The 18093-nt window shown below is 48.9% G+C and overlaps 7 protein-coding genes across 7 annotated transcripts; 6 read left to right on the top strand and 1 right to left on the bottom strand.

Moving 5' to 3' along the window:
• Nucleotides 1-1240: 1240 nt before the first annotated feature.
• Nucleotides 1241-2008, top strand: AO090010000339 (alpha/beta fold hydrolase; the record flags this gene model as incomplete). The annotated part of the gene is made up of 1 exon (XM_001827300.3): nucleotides 1241-2008. The coding sequence occupies one exon, from the start codon at nucleotides 1241-1243 to the stop codon at nucleotides 2006-2008; it is 768 nt and encodes a 255-aa protein (XP_001827352.3).
• Nucleotides 2009-3124: 1116 nt separating this feature from the next.
• Nucleotides 3125-4939, top strand: AO090010000340 (putative flavin containing polyamine oxidase; the record flags this gene model as incomplete). The annotated part of the gene is made up of 5 exons (XM_001827301.1): nucleotides 3125-3246; nucleotides 3308-3338; nucleotides 3393-3530; nucleotides 3585-3888; nucleotides 3939-4939. 5 exons carry the CDS (start codon nucleotides 3125-3127, stop codon nucleotides 4937-4939), a joined length of 1596 nt encoding a protein of 531 aa, XP_001827353.1.
• A 431-nt stretch (nucleotides 4940-5370) lies between these two features.
• Nucleotides 5371-6834, top strand: AO090010000341 (pyridoxal phosphate-dependent decarboxylase family protein; the record flags this gene model as incomplete). Its single annotated transcript, XM_001827302.1, has 1 exon — nucleotides 5371-6834. The coding sequence occupies one exon, from the start codon at nucleotides 5371-5373 to the stop codon at nucleotides 6832-6834; it is 1464 nt and encodes a 487-aa protein (XP_001827354.1).
• A 382-nt stretch (nucleotides 6835-7216) lies between these two features.
• Nucleotides 7217-8134, top strand: AO090010000342 (uncharacterized protein; the record flags this gene model as incomplete). Its single annotated transcript, XM_001827303.1, has 1 exon — nucleotides 7217-8134. One exon carries the CDS (start codon nucleotides 7217-7219, stop codon nucleotides 8132-8134), a length of 918 nt encoding a protein of 305 aa, XP_001827355.1.
• Nucleotides 8135-12300: 4166 nt separating this feature from the next.
• AO090010000344 (uncharacterized protein) lies at nucleotides 12301-13434 on the top strand (the record flags this gene model as incomplete). Its single annotated transcript, XM_023233687.1, has 2 exons — nucleotides 12301-12456; nucleotides 12517-13434. The coding sequence occupies 2 exons, from the start codon at nucleotides 12301-12303 to the stop codon at nucleotides 13432-13434; spliced, it is 1074 nt and encodes a 357-aa protein (XP_023094150.1).
• A 696-nt stretch (nucleotides 13435-14130) lies between these two features.
• AO090010000345 (purine-cytosine permease family protein) lies at nucleotides 14131-15978 on the bottom strand (the record flags this gene model as incomplete). Its single annotated transcript, XM_001827305.3, has 4 exons — nucleotides 14131-14259; nucleotides 14350-14711; nucleotides 14792-15617; nucleotides 15712-15978. 4 exons carry the CDS (start codon nucleotides 15976-15978, stop codon nucleotides 14131-14133), a joined length of 1584 nt encoding a protein of 527 aa, XP_001827357.1.
• A 725-nt stretch (nucleotides 15979-16703) lies between these two features.
• On the top strand, nucleotides 16704-17342 carry AO090010000346 (uncharacterized protein; the record flags this gene model as incomplete). The annotated part of the gene is made up of 3 exons (XM_023233686.1): nucleotides 16704-16956; nucleotides 17090-17197; nucleotides 17305-17342. 3 exons carry the CDS (start codon nucleotides 16704-16706, stop codon nucleotides 17340-17342), a joined length of 399 nt encoding a protein of 132 aa, XP_023094151.1.
• Between the last annotated feature and the right edge of the window lie 751 nt (nucleotides 17343-18093).

Here is an 18093-nt window from a genome sequence, read left to right as displayed (position 1 = left end):
CTCGAGGTGGGAAGACTCCTCCTCAGGGGGGTTTTGTGCTACTTCTGGGCTCTCCGCTATTTATCTCTGACCAAAATCTGGACGCTGATTGCATTAGAGCATGCATAAGTGGGATGTTGAGACGGGGTTCATCCCGCGTGGTCAGTCAAACTAGATTAATTTGTGGTCTGTTTCCATGTCAGCATAGCCGCTTTCGAATGACAACCAGATTCAGCTGATACACCAACAAAATCTTATGTGGTTGCCTGATGTCACGATAGTTCGGAGCGGCGGGAGTCATCGCACGAAGCGTAACGCTTGACGTTATCCTCAGCGAGTAACTATCGTAACACCCAACAGGTTTCGTGGTTAGAACGAATCCTGTTAATTGGAAGAAAAAGTCAAAAAAGTTCCCTGCTGGTGAAATCACCAGTCGGTCTAGTCCGGATGTGGCACTGGGACCATGTGACTTGCTCATGGCCTTCCCTACCACAGTTTATCATCTATGGTTGATTTCTTCCAAGTTGACCTGCTGCTTAATGACTCCGATTGTAGCAATAGGGATATATATGATGGACAAAGGTCCCAGAGAACTTTCGCAACGGTTGGCGTACTCCTGTGGAGGTATTTCATTTTGCCTCGCGTTAACGTTTATTAAAATGCTAGCAATATATCTCTCGTATGATACCAAGTGCCGCTGTTATCCTTTGTTTTTAATGACGAAGGTTGAATATTGAGGCCCAAAGTCTGTTAACCAGGTTAAAGGTAAGGAGCCATCCAATGGCAAGTTTTCCGACCGATGACACTGGGTGGTGGCAAATCGAGCGACTGGAGACCGCGGAGGCCAGCAAATTGTGTACATGTTTGGCAAAACATAGACAGGATGACAAAGGCAGAGCTCATTATTCGTTATACAAGGCTTTATCAACCGAAGGTAAGTACTAAAAAAGGCAATACCCTGTGGAATACTTGCTAGAAACTCTAGACCGTACATTTGCGCTACTACCCCGGCTCCACAGCTTATGAAGCATTTGTTTAACTTCGAAAGCGACAACTATGGGGAATATTTATTGGCCGAACTATAAGTACGTGGACCAGCGCCTGGTATATTTTGAGATGCTTGTGTTATCTTGTCAGAGCCTACACAAGGCCCTACAGAGCACAGATGCAAACAAACAAGAGCCCCTGCGCAACCTGCATTGCAGTCGATGGCACCTCTCTGTACTATAAAATCATTGGGACTGGACCACTGCTTATTCCGATGCCTGGAGCAACTGGTACTGGAATGGTGTATGAGCCGTTAGCCACTGCGCTCTCTTCACATTTTCAAGTCGCTCTATATGACCGCCGAGGATTCGGAAACAGTCTCTTGGTCACTCCTGGCGAGCTGGACACGACGACCCATGTGAGGACTCAAGCCGACGATGTAGCCCAGTTAATCCAACATTTATCACCAGGGAAGCCTGCGACAGTCTTCGCGGCTTCCGGCAGTGCGGTGATGGCTATTGATCTCCTCCAGTCTCGTCCCGACCTTGTACAGCACCTGATACTACACGAGCCACTTATTCTTGACCATCTTCCTACTCAATTCAGATCGTACATCAAAGATGGAATGGTTGATGGAATTCTAAAGTACGGGGGGAGTGGGAATAGGATTATTCGGCGCGAGTTGCTTGCTTATGTACAAGGCAGGCGTGACCAACAGAGATTGCGTCGGGATCCGCATTATGCACGACTTATGTCTCAACCGGTGGACGAAGCCATGCTTTTCTTTAAGTTTGAGTTACCAATAGTACTCAACTATCATCTCGACCTTGAAAATCTTCGGCTATATCGAGACAGGTTAGTTCTTATGAAAGGATTGGATATATCACCGGAGCTCGCAAGCAACCCAGTCATCACTCTATCTGACGTGCTTGAGACTGCTGTGGTGTTTGCTCCTGGAGGGCATAATGGATTTATTACTGATGCCGAGGAATTCGCGAAGAAAATGATCTCAGCCCTCAACAGCAAGAAGGCTAAGCTATGACACGTGCGCAAGATTTTTAGGTTTATTCTATCCATCGGCCTAGACGTGATTGTTGAGATAGATTTATTAGTAAATAAATGAATTTTTCCGTAGCATGCATATAATAGCTAAGCTGTGCCATTTTTATCAGCAGTACCAGCTAAGTCTATTTAGCAATACCCAGGCGAGCATCTGAAAGTTGGCGAGTGAAAGGGTAGAACAAATTACGCTGTTAATTAAGAACCGGGAAAATTTCGGCGAACAGGAGCTTCCATGCATCATTCAATTTCTCTTGGACATGCTATTTAGGGTTAAGGGTGACTCGGTCAGTCAGGATCTAACCCGAGATTCTTTCTAGAATGATTCCTTTCTCCATGTTATCACCACACGACTGATAAGATTATCTCTACCAACGTTTCTCAGATGCTACGTTTTTAGTGGAACCCGATAGGCAAGCTTGAGATACTGATTTTATATGGTCGCAGTAAACTGGAGGTAAACATACATATATATTTTAATTATAGATTTTATTTAAGATACGGTTGCCAGTGCCCAAGGTGATCCAGTTGATTAGCCAGGGATTACCTAATAAAGTGAGCTTCTCCGATCTACTTGAACTTATGCATCAAGATCCAAATTTGAAGCGGAAAAAAGAGAAAACCAGTGAAATGCTGGAAGTCAACTGAAATAACCTATTCTCTGGTCTGTACTGCTTTGCTGGCAATCGGAAGCTACCGAAAGGTTGCATCCACGATGCGGGGAGGGAGAGGGGAAGCAACTTAATCGGGGAAACCGAGGCAAGGACAACGACGAATGCTTATCAGCATCGTGAGCTGAAACAGTGTGATATGCGTACGTCGATCAGCCCAGCCGCAGAATGACCCGCATGGACCTGCCCAATCGCGTAGTTCGACCACCAATAATGTGCAGCTTTGCCTGCAGAAACTCCATCGGTCTATATCAATTATTCGCACCACTAGTCCATAAACAAATTCCCCGAAAGTGCGGCTGGACTTGCCCCGGGGGCCGGAATGGGAAAGTGGGTAACTGCAAACAAATATTTATAGGCCCCGTCTCTCCTGCATGACCCAGTCAATTGCTGTGCACGAAGAGCCAGCTCATTTCTGATTGCTCATGATGTTTTTGGGCCATCTTTCATTAATTGCCTTTGGAGCCTGGGCTGTCCACCCGGTGGTGGGCTATGTGTCCCAACCTAGAGACCAGGAAGGGACATGTCAGAAGACTACGGTTGCGATTCTGTATGTGTCTATCCATTCGGTTATCGGTGATTATCCCCGAGGATATACTGACAATGCTCAGAGGGGCAGGGATATCAGGTATCTCGGCTGCCGTAAGCATTTTGGATTCTTGACTGTGAGGCAAAGATTACCGCTGACATTCGTAGCAAACTCTGTCGAAAGCGTCGGTGGATGATTTCCTTATCCTGGAATATCGCGACCGAATTGGTGGTCGTGCTTGGCACGAGAATTTTGGCCAGGACAAAGATGGGAACCCCTACGTGGTCGAAATGGGTGCCAACTGGGTGCGGACAGCATATCCCTTGCCTTAACCGCACTCGACTGACATAGTTGATTAGGTGCAAGGACTCGGAAATCCAGGAGGTCCTGAGAATCCAATTTGGACTTTAGCCAAGGAATTTGGCTTGCAGACGACTTACTCGAACTACAGCAATGTTTCGACATACAATCAGGATGGCTACAAGGATTATTCCCATCTCCTGGATGAGTGTGACGAAGCCTACGATATTGCAAACCAGGCGGCTGGCAAGATTCTTGTTGAAAATCTCCAGGACCAGACGGCAAAGGCCGGATTGGCGTTGGCAGGATGGAAGCCGAAGTCGCATGACATGGAGGCTCAGGCAGTTGACTGGTGGACGTGGGGTGAGTTTCTTATTCCTGGTAGCATGGGTACAAGTACTAAATAAAAGTAGATTTCGAGGCCTCTTTCACGCCGCTAGAAAGCTCTTTGGTATTTGGTATGGCAAGTGACAATTTGACCTCGAATCAGTTCAGCGACCACGATAACTTCGTCACCGATCAGCGGGGATTTAACACTATCATCAAGGGCATGGCCTCCAAGTTCCTGACTGAAGATGACCCCCGCTTGCTTCTCAATACCAAAGTCACGAATATCACTTACGGACCCGAAGGCGTCACAGTCTACAGTAGCGATGGGAACTGCGTCCAAGCCGCATACGCCATCTGCACATTCTCCTTGGGCGTCCTGCAGAACGATGTCGTCACTTTCACCCCGGAGCTGCCAGAGTGGAAGAAGACAGCAATCCAGATGTTCACCATGGGCACATATACGAAGATCTTTTTGCAGTTCAATGAGACCTTCTGGCCTACGGACACCCAGTACTTCCTATACGCGGACCCCGCCACTCGTGGCTACTACCCACTCTTCCAGTCCCTATCCATGGACGGTTTCCACCCGGGATCCAACATCATCTTCGTGACCGTTACTGACGAGCTTGCCCAGCGGGCCGAACGCCAATCTGACGAGGAGACTAAGCAAGAAATTATGGAGGTCCTGCGTAAAATGTTCCCTGATGTGGATGTTCCTGAACCTACCGCCTTCCTGTATCCTCGCTGGAACACCGAGCCGTGGTCCTATGGTAGCTACTCCAACTGGCCCATGGGCACGACCCTGGAAATGCATGAGAACCTGCGGGCCAACACCGACCGACTCTGGTTCTCGGGTGAAGCTACCAGTCCGTCCTACTTTGGTTTCTTGCACGGGGCATGGTTTGAAGGTCGCGATGCAGGACGACGGATTGCTGGGTTGCTGAATGGATGCAAGGAAGGGAACTCTACGACTTGTGTCCCCAGGAAACACTATGAGGTGCTTCATGGTACCTCGCCGCTTGCCGATTACAGCTCGGTCAACGGGTGGGAGGTGAGCAGTTTCTATGACAGTAATGATGACTAGCTGCATGCATGTACATATATACGCGGCACTGAAGCAAGACGCTGCTGAAAGACAGCAATATGATCCGATAATCTTTAATATTTCAGTACCCTTCACAATTTCCGGAAGTGTGGTATGAAGCGAATTAGATGCAGTAAATACAGTTGCCTGAGGCCTGCAGCGTCACTTGATTCTATGAAATCACGACACCGCGCTTTAACTTTGAACCAAATCGATCTCGGCGACAATCTTGCTGTAACACCAAGTTATTTAGAAACGAACGTTCCTCGAGCAGGCTCATCGACCACATTGAGTTTCTGTCGAACTTAAAAGCTAAAAATGAATCGCGTGATGTACCTGTCCATTTTACAGCTACTCACCTTTACAGACGCTCCTCCCTCTCATTTTCTAAGAGATTTCCATACCTGTATTCCTTAACAACAGTATACACGATGCCTCAACAAGATTCAGTCGAGAGGATAAACATTCATGACAGTACTGAGATTAACCAGGTAGCAGATGCTTTCCGAAATTCATTGGAACGTATCGGATGCCACAACCCGTTCCCTGAAGCTGTAAGAATTGCAAACTATCCTAGTGAAGACTGGCTATCGGAGGTTCAGAGACGGACCCCGTCGAGCACGGGTAGGCCGTTAGAAGATGTACTGCGAGAAGCCGACGAGATCTTCTCATATCGCATCAGCACAAAGCATCCTCGATTCTTTGCATTCATTCCATCACCAGTCTCCCCCATGTCATGGCTGGGAGACTCGCTCTCTTCCGCACACAATACCTATGCAGGAAGCTCAGAGTCAGGATCCGGCGTCTGCGCCGTGGAAAAATCTTTGATCGCCTGGATTGCTGAACGCTTCGGCTTGCCTTCGTCTGCAGGTGGCCAGTTTGTGTCCGGGGCATCGATGGCGACTTTGACTGCAGTTGCCGTTGCCAGAGACCAGCGCTTGGAGGCTGAGCTGCGGCACAGAGCGACCGTGTATATATCGGATGAGTCACACTTCTGTATTACGAAGGCGCTTCGCGTCGTCGGCATACTGGATTCCCAGATCCGGACTATCCGCTGTGATTCGAAATACCGCATGGATAGCGACCATCTCCGTCGTGCGATATCTGAAGATCTTGCAGACGGTTTCAGACCATTCCTTGTTGTTGCAACGTGTGGGACAACGAGCACCGGCGGCATTGATCCCCTGAACGAAATTGCAGACATAGCAGACGAACATGGATTATGGATGCACGTCGACGCGGCTTACGGCGGATCTGTCGCATTTTCAAGTACCCATCGACCTCTAGTGGACGGACTTGGTCGTGCGGATAGCATCGCCTGGGATCCCCACAAATGGCTCTTCCAGACATACGGCTGTGGTACTATCCTCTTCCGCGAGAAATCCCATCCACTAAAGAGTTTTGCATCCACAGCTCATTTCTGCCGCGACTTTGAGGATGAAAAGGAACCCCAGAATCCCTGGAATTATGGAATTGAACTGACGAGGCCCGCGCGGCACATGCGACTTTGGTTCAGTCTGCAGGTACTTGGCATGGACACGATTGACAAGATGATTGGCCGAGGCTTTGAGTTATCAGTTCTAGCTGAAGGCGAGATAAAAAGGCTGGCAGATTGGGTTATCTTGGCCCCCACATCTTTAGCCATTGTGAACTTTCGGTTTGCCCCACACGGCGTGGATGAAAAACTTCTCGACCAGATTAATACTCACGTTTCGAAAGAATTGGCCGCTGAGAACATCGCGTGCATACTCACCACTCTGCTGGACGGTGTGGTTGGTCTCCGGATGTGTACTATCAATCCGCGAACCACTGATGACGATATACGTCGGGTGGTCAGAGCCCTTGGTAGCAGCGCTCAAGGAGCCTACAGGGAGCTTTTCAAAGCCCGAGATTGAGAAATGGGACCTATCAGGATAATAGTACGATTCCGGATGAGAGCCTTGTCCTGGTTTATGATTATTCTTCCGGGCTAATGCGCTCAACGCCTATTCGTGGTGAAACATTATCTCCGAAACCGGCGCCTGACTCCATAGAAAGTCACAATATCTTAAGCGAGGGGGGGTGATAATCCAGCTTATATGACAGCGGGGTTCAATATTCAACTTGGGCCACGTCGTGCAACCAGCCTCTGAATGGATAAGAAAAGGCTGATCTTCATGATGACCCCGCCAAAGGAAGTCTTAAACACGGTGCCAATACTATCAGCATGAGTCCTTACGAACTCAACCTAACAGACACACCAAAGTCTTTTGATTACACCCTTCGACGGCCTCCAACATGAAAATCGCACTCGCAGGCGTCGGAGACGTAGGCAACTACTTTATGGAAGAATTCAGCAGATCCACACATGAAGTCGTCCTCCTCACGAGCAAACACAAAAGCCACCTAGATCGCCTACCCATTGACCAACAGATCACCGATTACAGCGTCGAGAACCTCACACTGCACCTGCAGGACTGCGACGCCGTGGTATCCACCTTCTGCGGACCTGAGGACAAATATATCTCCGCCCATCTTGCAATTCCAGAAGCATGCACCCGGTCTCCAAAATGCAAACGCTTCCTGCCATCATCCTGGACCACCAACATCGAAGACTTCGGAGACCAACCGATCATGATCGCGCACTCACGAGACACAATCTGGAAAGCCCTTCGCGCGCAACACGAGGTTAAATGGACTATGATTTGCAACGGGTGGTTCATGGACTACGTTGTGCCCGCCTCACAGCGGTATCTCCGAGATGTTGGCGTTGGATGGGTGATGGATCACCAAAATAAAGTGTTCGAGTTGTATGCGGATGGACAGCAGAAGGTTACGCTAACGTCTGTCCGGGACGTTGCTCGGGCGGCATTGTCGATATTGGAGCATGACGAGATCGAGTGGAACGAATTCACTCACTTCGGAGGCCAGACCTTGACATACCTTGAATTGTATAAGTTGATCAAGAGACGGGACCCGGAGTGGACATTGAAGAAGTTGCCCTTTGCTGAGGTGATAGAAAGGATTACGTCGGGGAAGTTGGTCGGGGAGGATGTCGACTTGGAGTACTTTAGAATTATGGGCTTTACCAATTGCAACAAGGCTCCGGAGGATAGGGCTTTGACGTGGGGGACGGGCTTGTTGGAGGGTCTGAGGGCTCGCGGTGTGGAGGAACTTCTGGATGAGGCGGCTAAAGACGAGAAGGTGGTTCCTTGAGGTGTGTGAGTTGGTTATTGTATCAAATAATCCAAATGGTATATAGTAGATCCAGCAACCCAAACATCTTGAGTTAGGAAACATAATCTCTTTGGTAGCCCTGAGCGCCGCAAATTGCTCGCCTGAGCTAGTCAAGATAGCCTGGACGATGACTTACAGTTCCAAGTCTGCTATAATGGAAAGTGTTGCAGCGTCGCTCTCTCAAGGACGTAAAAGATTGTCGATCCTCAGATTCTTGATCCTGACGGTCGAATGTGGTGATCTCCTTCGATAGAATCAATACCACCACTTGCATTGAGTAGAATGTAAGACCCTTCAGACGTACTTTCTTGGTACAGACTGAGTGCGCTATATGTTGAACCACTGCAAAAAGATTCACCTGGCCGGCTGACTGACTTTATTGGTGCGCGCAATTTCCATCCTCATAATAAACGTCAGGATCAAGCAAGCTACGAGTCACTTCCAATGTATTCTCGGGCTCAAGCTCACGTGCAGATTCTTGCCTGTTAACATAATCAGCTACATCTTCCGCTCTCCTGGTGCGTCGGTTAGTGCTGGTAACAAGAGAGTCCTAGCCTGCGCGAAGCCTTTCTCCTTAGCAAGCAAGAGCTTCATGATATCTAAATGGTGAAACCACACTGCGAATCCGGTTGTACCTAGGCAGCGACCGCCCCCATGTTCGATGAGGGTCAAAGACAAGTGTGGATTCGCCCCTCTATCTATCAAGGCTTCGACCATATCGTCTGCCCACTCTTGACCGCATAAAATAATGCTGCATGCCCCTACATCAACGAGAAGTTGCAGTAGCGTGGTGCCGTTATTCTCAGCGGCATGTATCAAACTTAAGTCGCTGGTTTGTCGAATGCTACCCTTCAAACAGAAACTTAAGCAATTTCTCGTTGTTCCATCCGTAGAGCACGCTCAATGGGTCCAGGAATTTCACAACGACCAGGCTCTGCCCCAGGGTCAATAAGCCGAGGTACCATAGTCTCATAGCCTGCCTCCACCGCAACACCCAGGGCAGGGAGATCCTGCTTCTCATTACCGGTGGGGTCCAACGGCGCACCATTGTCGAGGAACAATTACAAATACTGATCCTTGTGGGAGCGAATAGCCCAATGCAGAACTACTCGTAGCTGAGCAGCCGTACATGCTTGGTCTGGCCTTAGCTCGGAAAGCAACGCCTAAAGGGTGGTGAAATGCCCACCTTGAGCGGCGAGTACCAGGGCATAATGTCTCTCCCTAGTCATCTCCTTAATCTTGTCCTCGTCTGGATAGTATCCGAATTGGGATGAGTCGAGTATGTGATAGCCGAGGTTGGCGGGCAATGTCGATTTCACAGGGAAGTTCTGGGTCTCAAGGGTGCTGATGCTGGCTCCGGTTTTGAAGAGAGGTTTTATTAAATGTGTGTGTCCGTGTTTTGAGGCGTGGAGTAACGCGCAGCTGTGATTGTGTTGGACGTTGTGTTTATATAGAGTACCTCGCAGGGCATGATATAATGTACGGTTGGATTGGACGAGGGTGTTAATGTCTCCTTGTGCGGTGAGATAACTTGTGATTAGGAAAAGCACTTCGAGAGGTACTTGATCCAACTGATGCATTCTTTTCCTTGGGGGTGCCCACGGGCGAAATTGGATATGAAAGCGAGAGACAGATCAAATTATTAGTAGCGACTGTCGTCGTTATTTATTTCAACTGAACTAGTTTGTTTGTACAATACTACATCGATAGTTTGTCAGCAAAGCTTGATGAGTCTTGTCCTTCTTTTATCGGTCCACAGTCGATTTAAGATTTCGTCTGCGCGTTCCTGAGCAGACTGGTAGAGCATGAGTTGACCAGAGAGTGCTCGGCGAGCGCGAACTATGTAAGGGAGTACACCACAGTGCTGTAGGGTCAGTATACCCACGTGATCGAAGTTTGACTAGAACGAATGCGAATTGCCATTGGGATGTAAACATCGCCTGAAAGGATGGGGACCGAATATAGTTATATCAATCCCCGCGGCTTGGCTCCGGGCCCTAGTTAGCAGGTCTGAACCATACACTAAGCTAAACTATTCCCTAAGCGGGGCGAGGACACAAATATCGACAAGTACTATCAAGTGAAGGCATATTTGATGAAGATTCCGACTGGGGTATATAACAGAGTTTATTAGTTATGAAGGATTGGTTAATAAGGGGGTTGACATTAGTAAACCATCTGTCTATATTAATTTCGCCCCATGATCAACCATGAACGTAATAACCTGATTGGCCAAATGCTACAAGGCACCCCTGCTAGAGTACACAAGGCTGTGAAACCGCCGAGCACAGCCGATCAGTTATAACTTTTAGCCGCCCAGGCTACCCCGATCATAATTTTCTTTTCTCCCGTTGACATGCCACAGCCATGAACTGGACACTACGGGTGGTAACCCTCCTCTTGATTCGCCTCAATCTGGTCGCAGCGACGACCTGTTACACACCCGATGGATACGCAGTCACCGACCCCCGGTATATCCCGTGCATTGCGATAGAGGGCGAGAACTCCATGTGCTGTAAACTCAACGATACAATGCCAGACACGTGTCACAGCACGGGTCTCTGCTATTCAAGTCAGACGGGATATTGGAGGGACTTTTGTACCGATAAGAACTGGGATTCTCCGAATTGCTTGAAGAAGACTTTTTGTGATGATGCGGTATGTTGCCTAAATAACAATAATAATAACGAACCTTGGTCATTCCTTTAAAACGACCTTTTCTCGGTACCTTCCAATCCGATGTTAACTAATTGGGAAATAGGCAGGAGGAAAATCAAACTGGACGACGAGAGTCACATCATGCGGAGATGGATCATGGTGTTGTGGCGATACCAACAACTGCTGCACGAACGGCGGAGGGTTCACCCTCGATTCACCCCTAGTCGCAATTGGTAACAATGCGACTGTTACCACCACCGTAACAGCAACACCGAAAGATAGCAACAAGGGATCCTCAGATTCATCCACCAAGGTCGCGATTGGAGTCGGGGTCGCAGTGCCATTGGCGTGTCTGGCATGCGGAATGTTAGGAGTTGGGTTTCTCTGGGGCAGAAGAAGTGCGAGGCAAGCGCTGTCGCAGCCAGAATTTCAAAGGGTCAGTTCAGGTACCGCGATACCATTGAAAACCCCGCAGGCAGAGCTGGGCCACGAACAGCAGATCTACGAGGTATCGGGGAATGAGCAGTCTTATGAATTACCGACGACTCGGTGACAGGAGCAGTGTCTAGATGTTCGGGATTAAGTGTGACCCATAGTCTCCGAATGATCGGCGATAAATTCCTTCTATCCGCCTGCGCATTAATCTATAGAGAATAGGCATTATCAGCCGGCGTTCGGAAGTACAAGATGTCTTCTCATCTTGAGTATATATGATTTCTGAGCTGCAGCTCTAGCTAAAGCTGAGATACCCGCGAAGTGTTGCTGTGAACATTATTATCGTTATTATAATCATTGGTCTGGCCAACTTCATAGTCAAAGTACTTGGCCTACCTACGCAATGAAGATCTGAGCATCATATCTACAGCAAATTATTCGACTATTAGTTGCGAATTAATCCTACAGCCTCTTCTAACAAACCTTCTCATGATGATTCATTGGCTCATACACATCTCTGCAAAAATAATATTCGTATCCCGGTAAACTATATTAGAAAAGTCATTCTCACGTTCATTAAGACAATATATATCATCAATCCCATTAACACGAAGCCATCACAACAACAGCACACGTCCACAGCGCGGATAGCTAGGTCGCTGACTCGCTGTTATCAGTATTCAAGTAAGCCCTGATACTTGCTTTCACTGCGCGTACTTGTAACAAACTTCATTCTTGCGACAAGTAGGATACAAGAAGAGAGTAATTCTCAACGATCTATATGTCCCTACCAGCTCTCATATAGAACACCTTTTCAATGGACGCACTCGCCTTCCAACATGTATATCAAGTCACGTGCATCTCTGTGGGGCTGTGTTTGGTCTTCAATTCTTGGCCCTCAGAGGTAAATGGAAATTAGGGCCATTAGTGCATAAAAACCCTGGCAATGGCTGCTAGTATGTACTGATTAAACCGCTAAACCCATCCGACTTCGAATTTCGCCCCCTGCCTCTTCCCCTTGAAAAATTTTCCATTTTACTCAGTCAGGCATCATGTCAGCTGTTGGCAAAGTTCTCATACGCCGGGGCCACGAGTTGACTTCCGCTCGGCTTGAATATCGCCAACAGCCTCAAAATCCAATCCATGGATGGCTAGGCTTCTCCATTGTCGTTCTTACGGCCCTTGCATTTGGTTTCGCAATCTTCTGGGTGAGTCGGTATATGTAACATGAATAAAAACTACTTAAACTCATCGATAATCTGGGCTAGGTGGACTACACCTGCAACCATGTTATTGCGACTCTGGCCGCAGTCGAAGACTCGAACCCGACTACTTATGTTCGACTCGACTGCGAAGATTCTAACGATCCCTGCAACCCTAATTATCCCGAGGTCGCAGCTCCATCAACCACTAAACCAATCACTAGCGGGTTACGCTCAGCCATCAAGCACCTACGCGCCCGTGGTGGCTTTTGGTCCTGCTTCCGTGGATTTCGTATGTATCTGGCCTACACCGGGTTCGATCTGGGCGCAGGCTATCTACTTCCAGCTGTTGTTCCTATCCCGACCCACTCTCTCCTGAGTTTATTTCTCGGAAAATTCATCGCTAGCATGCTCTTGGCCACCTGGCAGATGGCGTGGGTTCATCTGGTGATCGCCGACCAATCTCCTAGGAGCCGCTATCGGCGAATGCTCGGCCTCCAGCATTGGCCTAGAATTGCCCCTGCAGCTGCTCTGTACAATGTCCTCATGTCTGCGACTTTATCTCTGCCTATAGCCGCTGCAAGGCTCTCAGGCGGGACCGTGGATGGCATTGTTGCCAATCCGAAGAAAAAAGAGCTTCTCAATTTCCTGGCCATGGGTATTCTCCCAGCTATCCTTTTTCTATTGGTTTCCATTCCCGCTAGGGGAGTATTTACTCGTGTGGCTGCTTCTATGCTGCCCGAGGAGGATGACCCGATCGTGCCCTTCGACCGGCGGTTTGGCGGCAAGGTGAAATCCGCAATGGTGGGTGGCAGCGGCGAGCTCAGCCTTCTGGATGCCTGGACTAGCTTTGATTGGGCTGCTCGCATTCGTTACGTTAAAATTATCCTGAAGGCTCTTGTTATTGAGGTTGCTCTGGGTGTAGTTGGGGGCCTATTAGTAATGGGCGAGTTGGAATTGGTGACCCCTTCTCGGCATACCTAGAATTACTTAATTAAGTATAGTTTCATTTAGTATATAGAAAAGAGTCATCCCAAGACTTTCCAAGAATAACGAATTTTATATGTGGGCGGGAGATCTCCAGCGTGGTGAGTTCGATATAGCCATGAAACAGTGTGCTGTGGACCGTGGCGCAGTAATCTCTGAGTCGAACTAGTAGACAAACCAACTGATCGGGTCTAGAGGCCTTGGGGTCTTGTTAGGATTAGTTCATTAAGCGAACATCATTTGAAGCTTGGTGCCTTGGCTGGCCATAGTATCACTTTAGTAGATTTGTAAGGTCCCATGGTCTCGGACCTTTTCTGGTTCTACCTGACTCCTATACAATCCGGTAGGGCAGGAAGACCTAATTATAGCAAACAACGAATACCGACTAACGGCCATCTCTTACTGACCCCTTGAGTGCCTTACTATACATCTCTTACAAGTCCATGTCCCTATCAAGTATCTTATAGGACGACTAGTGTAGCATCATGGTTAGTTACTAGTAATAAGGCAAAACATATATATTCGTAGTATGTTTACTTGCTAACAAAGCTCAACGAGCTCGTGTTCACCGTGTATACCATAGAGGAGGCTCGCTGTGGGACTTGGTACATTTTCTAGGCTTCAAGCCCCCAGCCTCAGGCCATAATAGAGTAGCTTTCAGATTTATCCACGTCCAGCATTATCAAAGCCAACTCACCTCCCCACAAGCCTTATCTCCAAAGTCCTCAAAACGGGATAAAACACCCCCACTGAAGCAAAAACCAGATAATCCCCCACATCCCCACCACTCTTCCCAATCCTTCTCGCCACTGGCGACACATACTACACAAAGACCAGTTAGCCAAACACTCAACCAACCACTACCACCCAACTCGAAAACAAAAGCAGAGAGAAATCAGAAGGAAGACCTACCCAAGTCTGACACATCCCTAAAAACGAGAACCCGATTCCAATCAACAAAGCCGCCGTACCCGCGATCCCCACAGGCATGCGCTTCGGATCCTGCCAAGCACTGAGGTCGTAACCGCCGAGACGGGGCCGGAACCAGAAGTGCTCGATGGCGAGGATGAGCGCGAAAGCAAGGGTCCAGTAGCCCAGTATGGCGAGGAAATTGTCGATGATGGCTTCGAGCTTGTTGCGGCCGCCCCAGGCGAGGGCGAGAACGATGGCGGATGTTAGGGCACACCAGATGAAGCGGGGGATGGCGAGGAAGTGTTTGCCCCAGAGTTGGATGCAGAGGGCGCTGGAGTAGATGTTTGCTATTACGTTTGCGACTGTATCTTCTTGTTAGTCTTGTTTGTCTTTTTTATTTTCTTTTTTGTCTATGTGTAGAGGTTAACTGTTGTTTACTTACGGAAGGTTAGGGCGAAAATGGTACAGGCGAATTTGGCCCAACCTGCTGGTCGGAGTGTAGCTAGAATTAGAGCTCCTGTTCCTTTTGTGTTGTATATTGCTGACATCTCGTCGTTGGAGGTGATGATCCCGCCGAAGTGGTTGCCCAACGTGCCGACGAAGATAGTTGGGAGGACTTGTCCGAAGTAGGTGAGGGAGAAGACGAGCCATTTGCTTGTGTCGGCTGGGTAGTGGATGTAGTAATCCCCTGCGATGGGACACCATGAGCAGGCGACGCCGAAGACGACAGCGAAATAGCTCAGACAGGCACCGCTGTAGTCGATGCCGCTGAGCTGGCTCAGCCCTGGGGTGGGAGAGAAGTACCGCGCGGACTGTCCCCATGTCACGCAGATGAGTACCAATGCAACGATCCAGGCGTATCGTTCGTAGTGATGGATGAGAGTGAAGCCGCAAAAGGACACGAGGAAGCCGATCGCGACGATAATAACAATCCCTGCCGCCAGTGGGACCGAATCGCCGGATACGGCCACAAGAAGCTGGCCTCCGACCACTGCAGCAATGACCGCATATCCGCCATTGACAATAATATTCAACAGGCCGCAAAACTTCGCACCCCAGATGCCGAATGCATAGCGGGCGACTGCCACCTGGCGGAGGCCGCTTGGTGGGCTCAGCGTCGCGGTAAAAGCGGGTGCAATGGTCCCAAGGAGCGCCGCGAAGATAGTCAGGATGACTGAGCTGTGCACTGAGAGGCCAAAGATAGGACCCAGTGAGCCGATAGGGATCAGCGTTGGGCTTATCAGGACAGAGAACCAAAAGAACATCATCTGAGCGGGATCGGGCGCGTCAGTCAGGCTTCATATTTTTTTGGCAAGAACGAGAGAATGGCCTCCATGCTCACCTCAGGACAGTAATACATACATTCAATTTCTGTGGTGGTCGTCGCTTATCCTCTGGCACTCGCTCGACCCCCATGGCCTCCACGCCCAATTTGCGGTCGATCCAGGTCTCGAAATTGCGCAGCGATCGCAATAGCCCGTTGCCCTCTTGGATATGTCTCATGCGCTTCTCTCCCTCGTCACCCGGGTCAACCGCAGTATTCGTGCGCTCAGTGGGTGACTCGAGGGAACCATCGTGCGACTCGATGCCCACATGCCAGAGGCTTTTCTGTTCGCGCTCAATCTCCATTTCTGCGCTTCGGCCACGATGAGAGAGAAGATGAGAGGAGGGGAATGAGGGGAATGAAGGAGATTAACCATAGCAAGGGCGCAGAAGCACGAATAGAGCGGGGCATGGGGACATTAACAGGCAAGAAGGATTCTATCTCTTATCGGCCGGTCTGTGGTTCCGTTGGCGGGGATCTGAAAAAACCTCCGACTGAGACCTCAACCCTGCTAGCGTCATTCCTGGGAAGCCCTTGCATGATACTTGCATATTACTGCCCTGAGACAGCTGTCGTAGTAGTGGCGCTATATCGATTGGAATAAGAGTACCGCTGTAAAGGCGCACGAAGGCACCAACATTTCTATAACTTATATTTGATTTCCATCTCAAAGTGTGCTGTCGCATAAGCAGGCCAGAGTTCCTGCGTTAACGTTAGTGATATTAAACAGAATTAGTGTTACATAAGAAGCCTGTGGATACAGGACTTTTGGCACGGCGCTGACAGCGGGCAGTCTCGGCCCGCAGGCCCAGTTTCCTGCAGATCAATATCTCATCCAGGTGGGCCTCAATAAGCTAAAGAAACACTAAACCACTCAAGACCTTTGGGAAGTAAGCTAAGCAAGCCGAGACCAGGTTTGCACGGAACCCTGTCTATATCCAACCCGACACACTATAGCAAAAAATTCTTTTCTCCGAGAATGGGGTGGATGTAAGACATGCCGACAGCATGCGCCCATATATAAGACAACATGGCCTTCCTTCACTCTTTGTCAGCAGTTGAGCTGGGCCGATGTGACCGAATAGTTCAGCATGCACGACGACCGCCTGGTGGAATCATGGACCTGGTTTGCGGTCACCAGTGTCGTGGTTATCTGGCGATAGTAAGCGGTACCCTTCGCTTGGTTGCTCGGTCTGACATCCGTTCCCAGTATCTCCAGGGGTATGCTCCTGGGTGGATTGAAAGGTCTGATGGTGGAGGATTATATCATGCTATTGACTTATGTATGTTCACCGTGGTTGATAGATACTTATCTTAATAAACACTGAAAGCGAAGATAGGGCTTCTACACCAACTTCATCATTTGGGTTAACATTCAAGCAAAACATCCAAAAACCAACATCTTGCCGCCTACAGGCATGCAGGGCCTTACCGAGGAAGACATCCAGGATCGCGTCTACGGAAGCAAAATCACCTTTGTTCTGGAGCAATCGATGGTATTGGTGCAATGGGGGTGCAAAGCCTGTATGATCCTGGTGTACTACCGACTAACGTACGTGAATGTCCTTCAAATATTTCATCCTTCGACAGGTCGCGAAACCGTCGGGAAGCCCTGCTAATGATAATCACAGGTCAGGAACAAAGATGGCTCTACCAGTCAAGATCCTGATGGCTTACATTGCAATAAGCTTCGTCATAGTAGAAATATTCTACTACGGTGTCTGGTGTCGGCCATTTTCCAATTATTTCGTCGTGAAAGCAGACAATGACCGTGAGTTATGAGAAATATTTCAGGAAGAAACCGCATGCTGACATCTATCGAGCTCAATGTGAGGGCGCCCAGCATCATCTAATCATGTCATATGCCTTCAATCTATCCTCAGACTTGGCCATGCTTTGCATCCCGATACCAGTATTTCTCAGCTTACAATTACTCTGGAAGAAGTATGTTCCGAAAGGATAGTATATTTCCATCCATGAAGACAAGCTGACATCGAAACAGGAAGCTAGCCCTTTTATGTGTGTTCAGTCTAGGAATTTTTGTCGTGGTCGCAGCGACGCTAAGCCGATACTACTGCTTCACTCATCCAAATAGTATTTTGTGGATTTTCTGGTACGTGAGAGAGGCCAGCACCGCCGTTATTGTGACCAACACCCCCAACTGCTATACCCTCCTGCGCCGGATTCTAAAAGTGCATGGCTTCACGATTTTCGGAACCTACATAGCACTTCGTCGGAAACCAACACATTCTCCAGAGAGCGGTCCGCCGAACGAGCTGGCGCAATTCTCGGTCGGCCGGTCAAGGAAGCACACCATGTCGTCGGAAAGCACGGAGCACATCACACGGGAAGACAAGGGCTTGGAAATTTGGCAGCATACGCAGGTGGCGGTGTATGAGGATTTGGAAGAGGACTCGAGG

Source organism: Aspergillus oryzae, chromosome 8 (genome assembly GCF_000184455.2).
Source record: "Aspergillus oryzae RIB40 DNA, chromosome 8".
Lineage (NCBI taxonomy): Eukaryota > Fungi > Ascomycota > Eurotiomycetes > Eurotiales > Aspergillaceae > Aspergillus > Aspergillus oryzae.
This window is presented reverse-complemented; position numbering and strand designations above follow the sequence as displayed.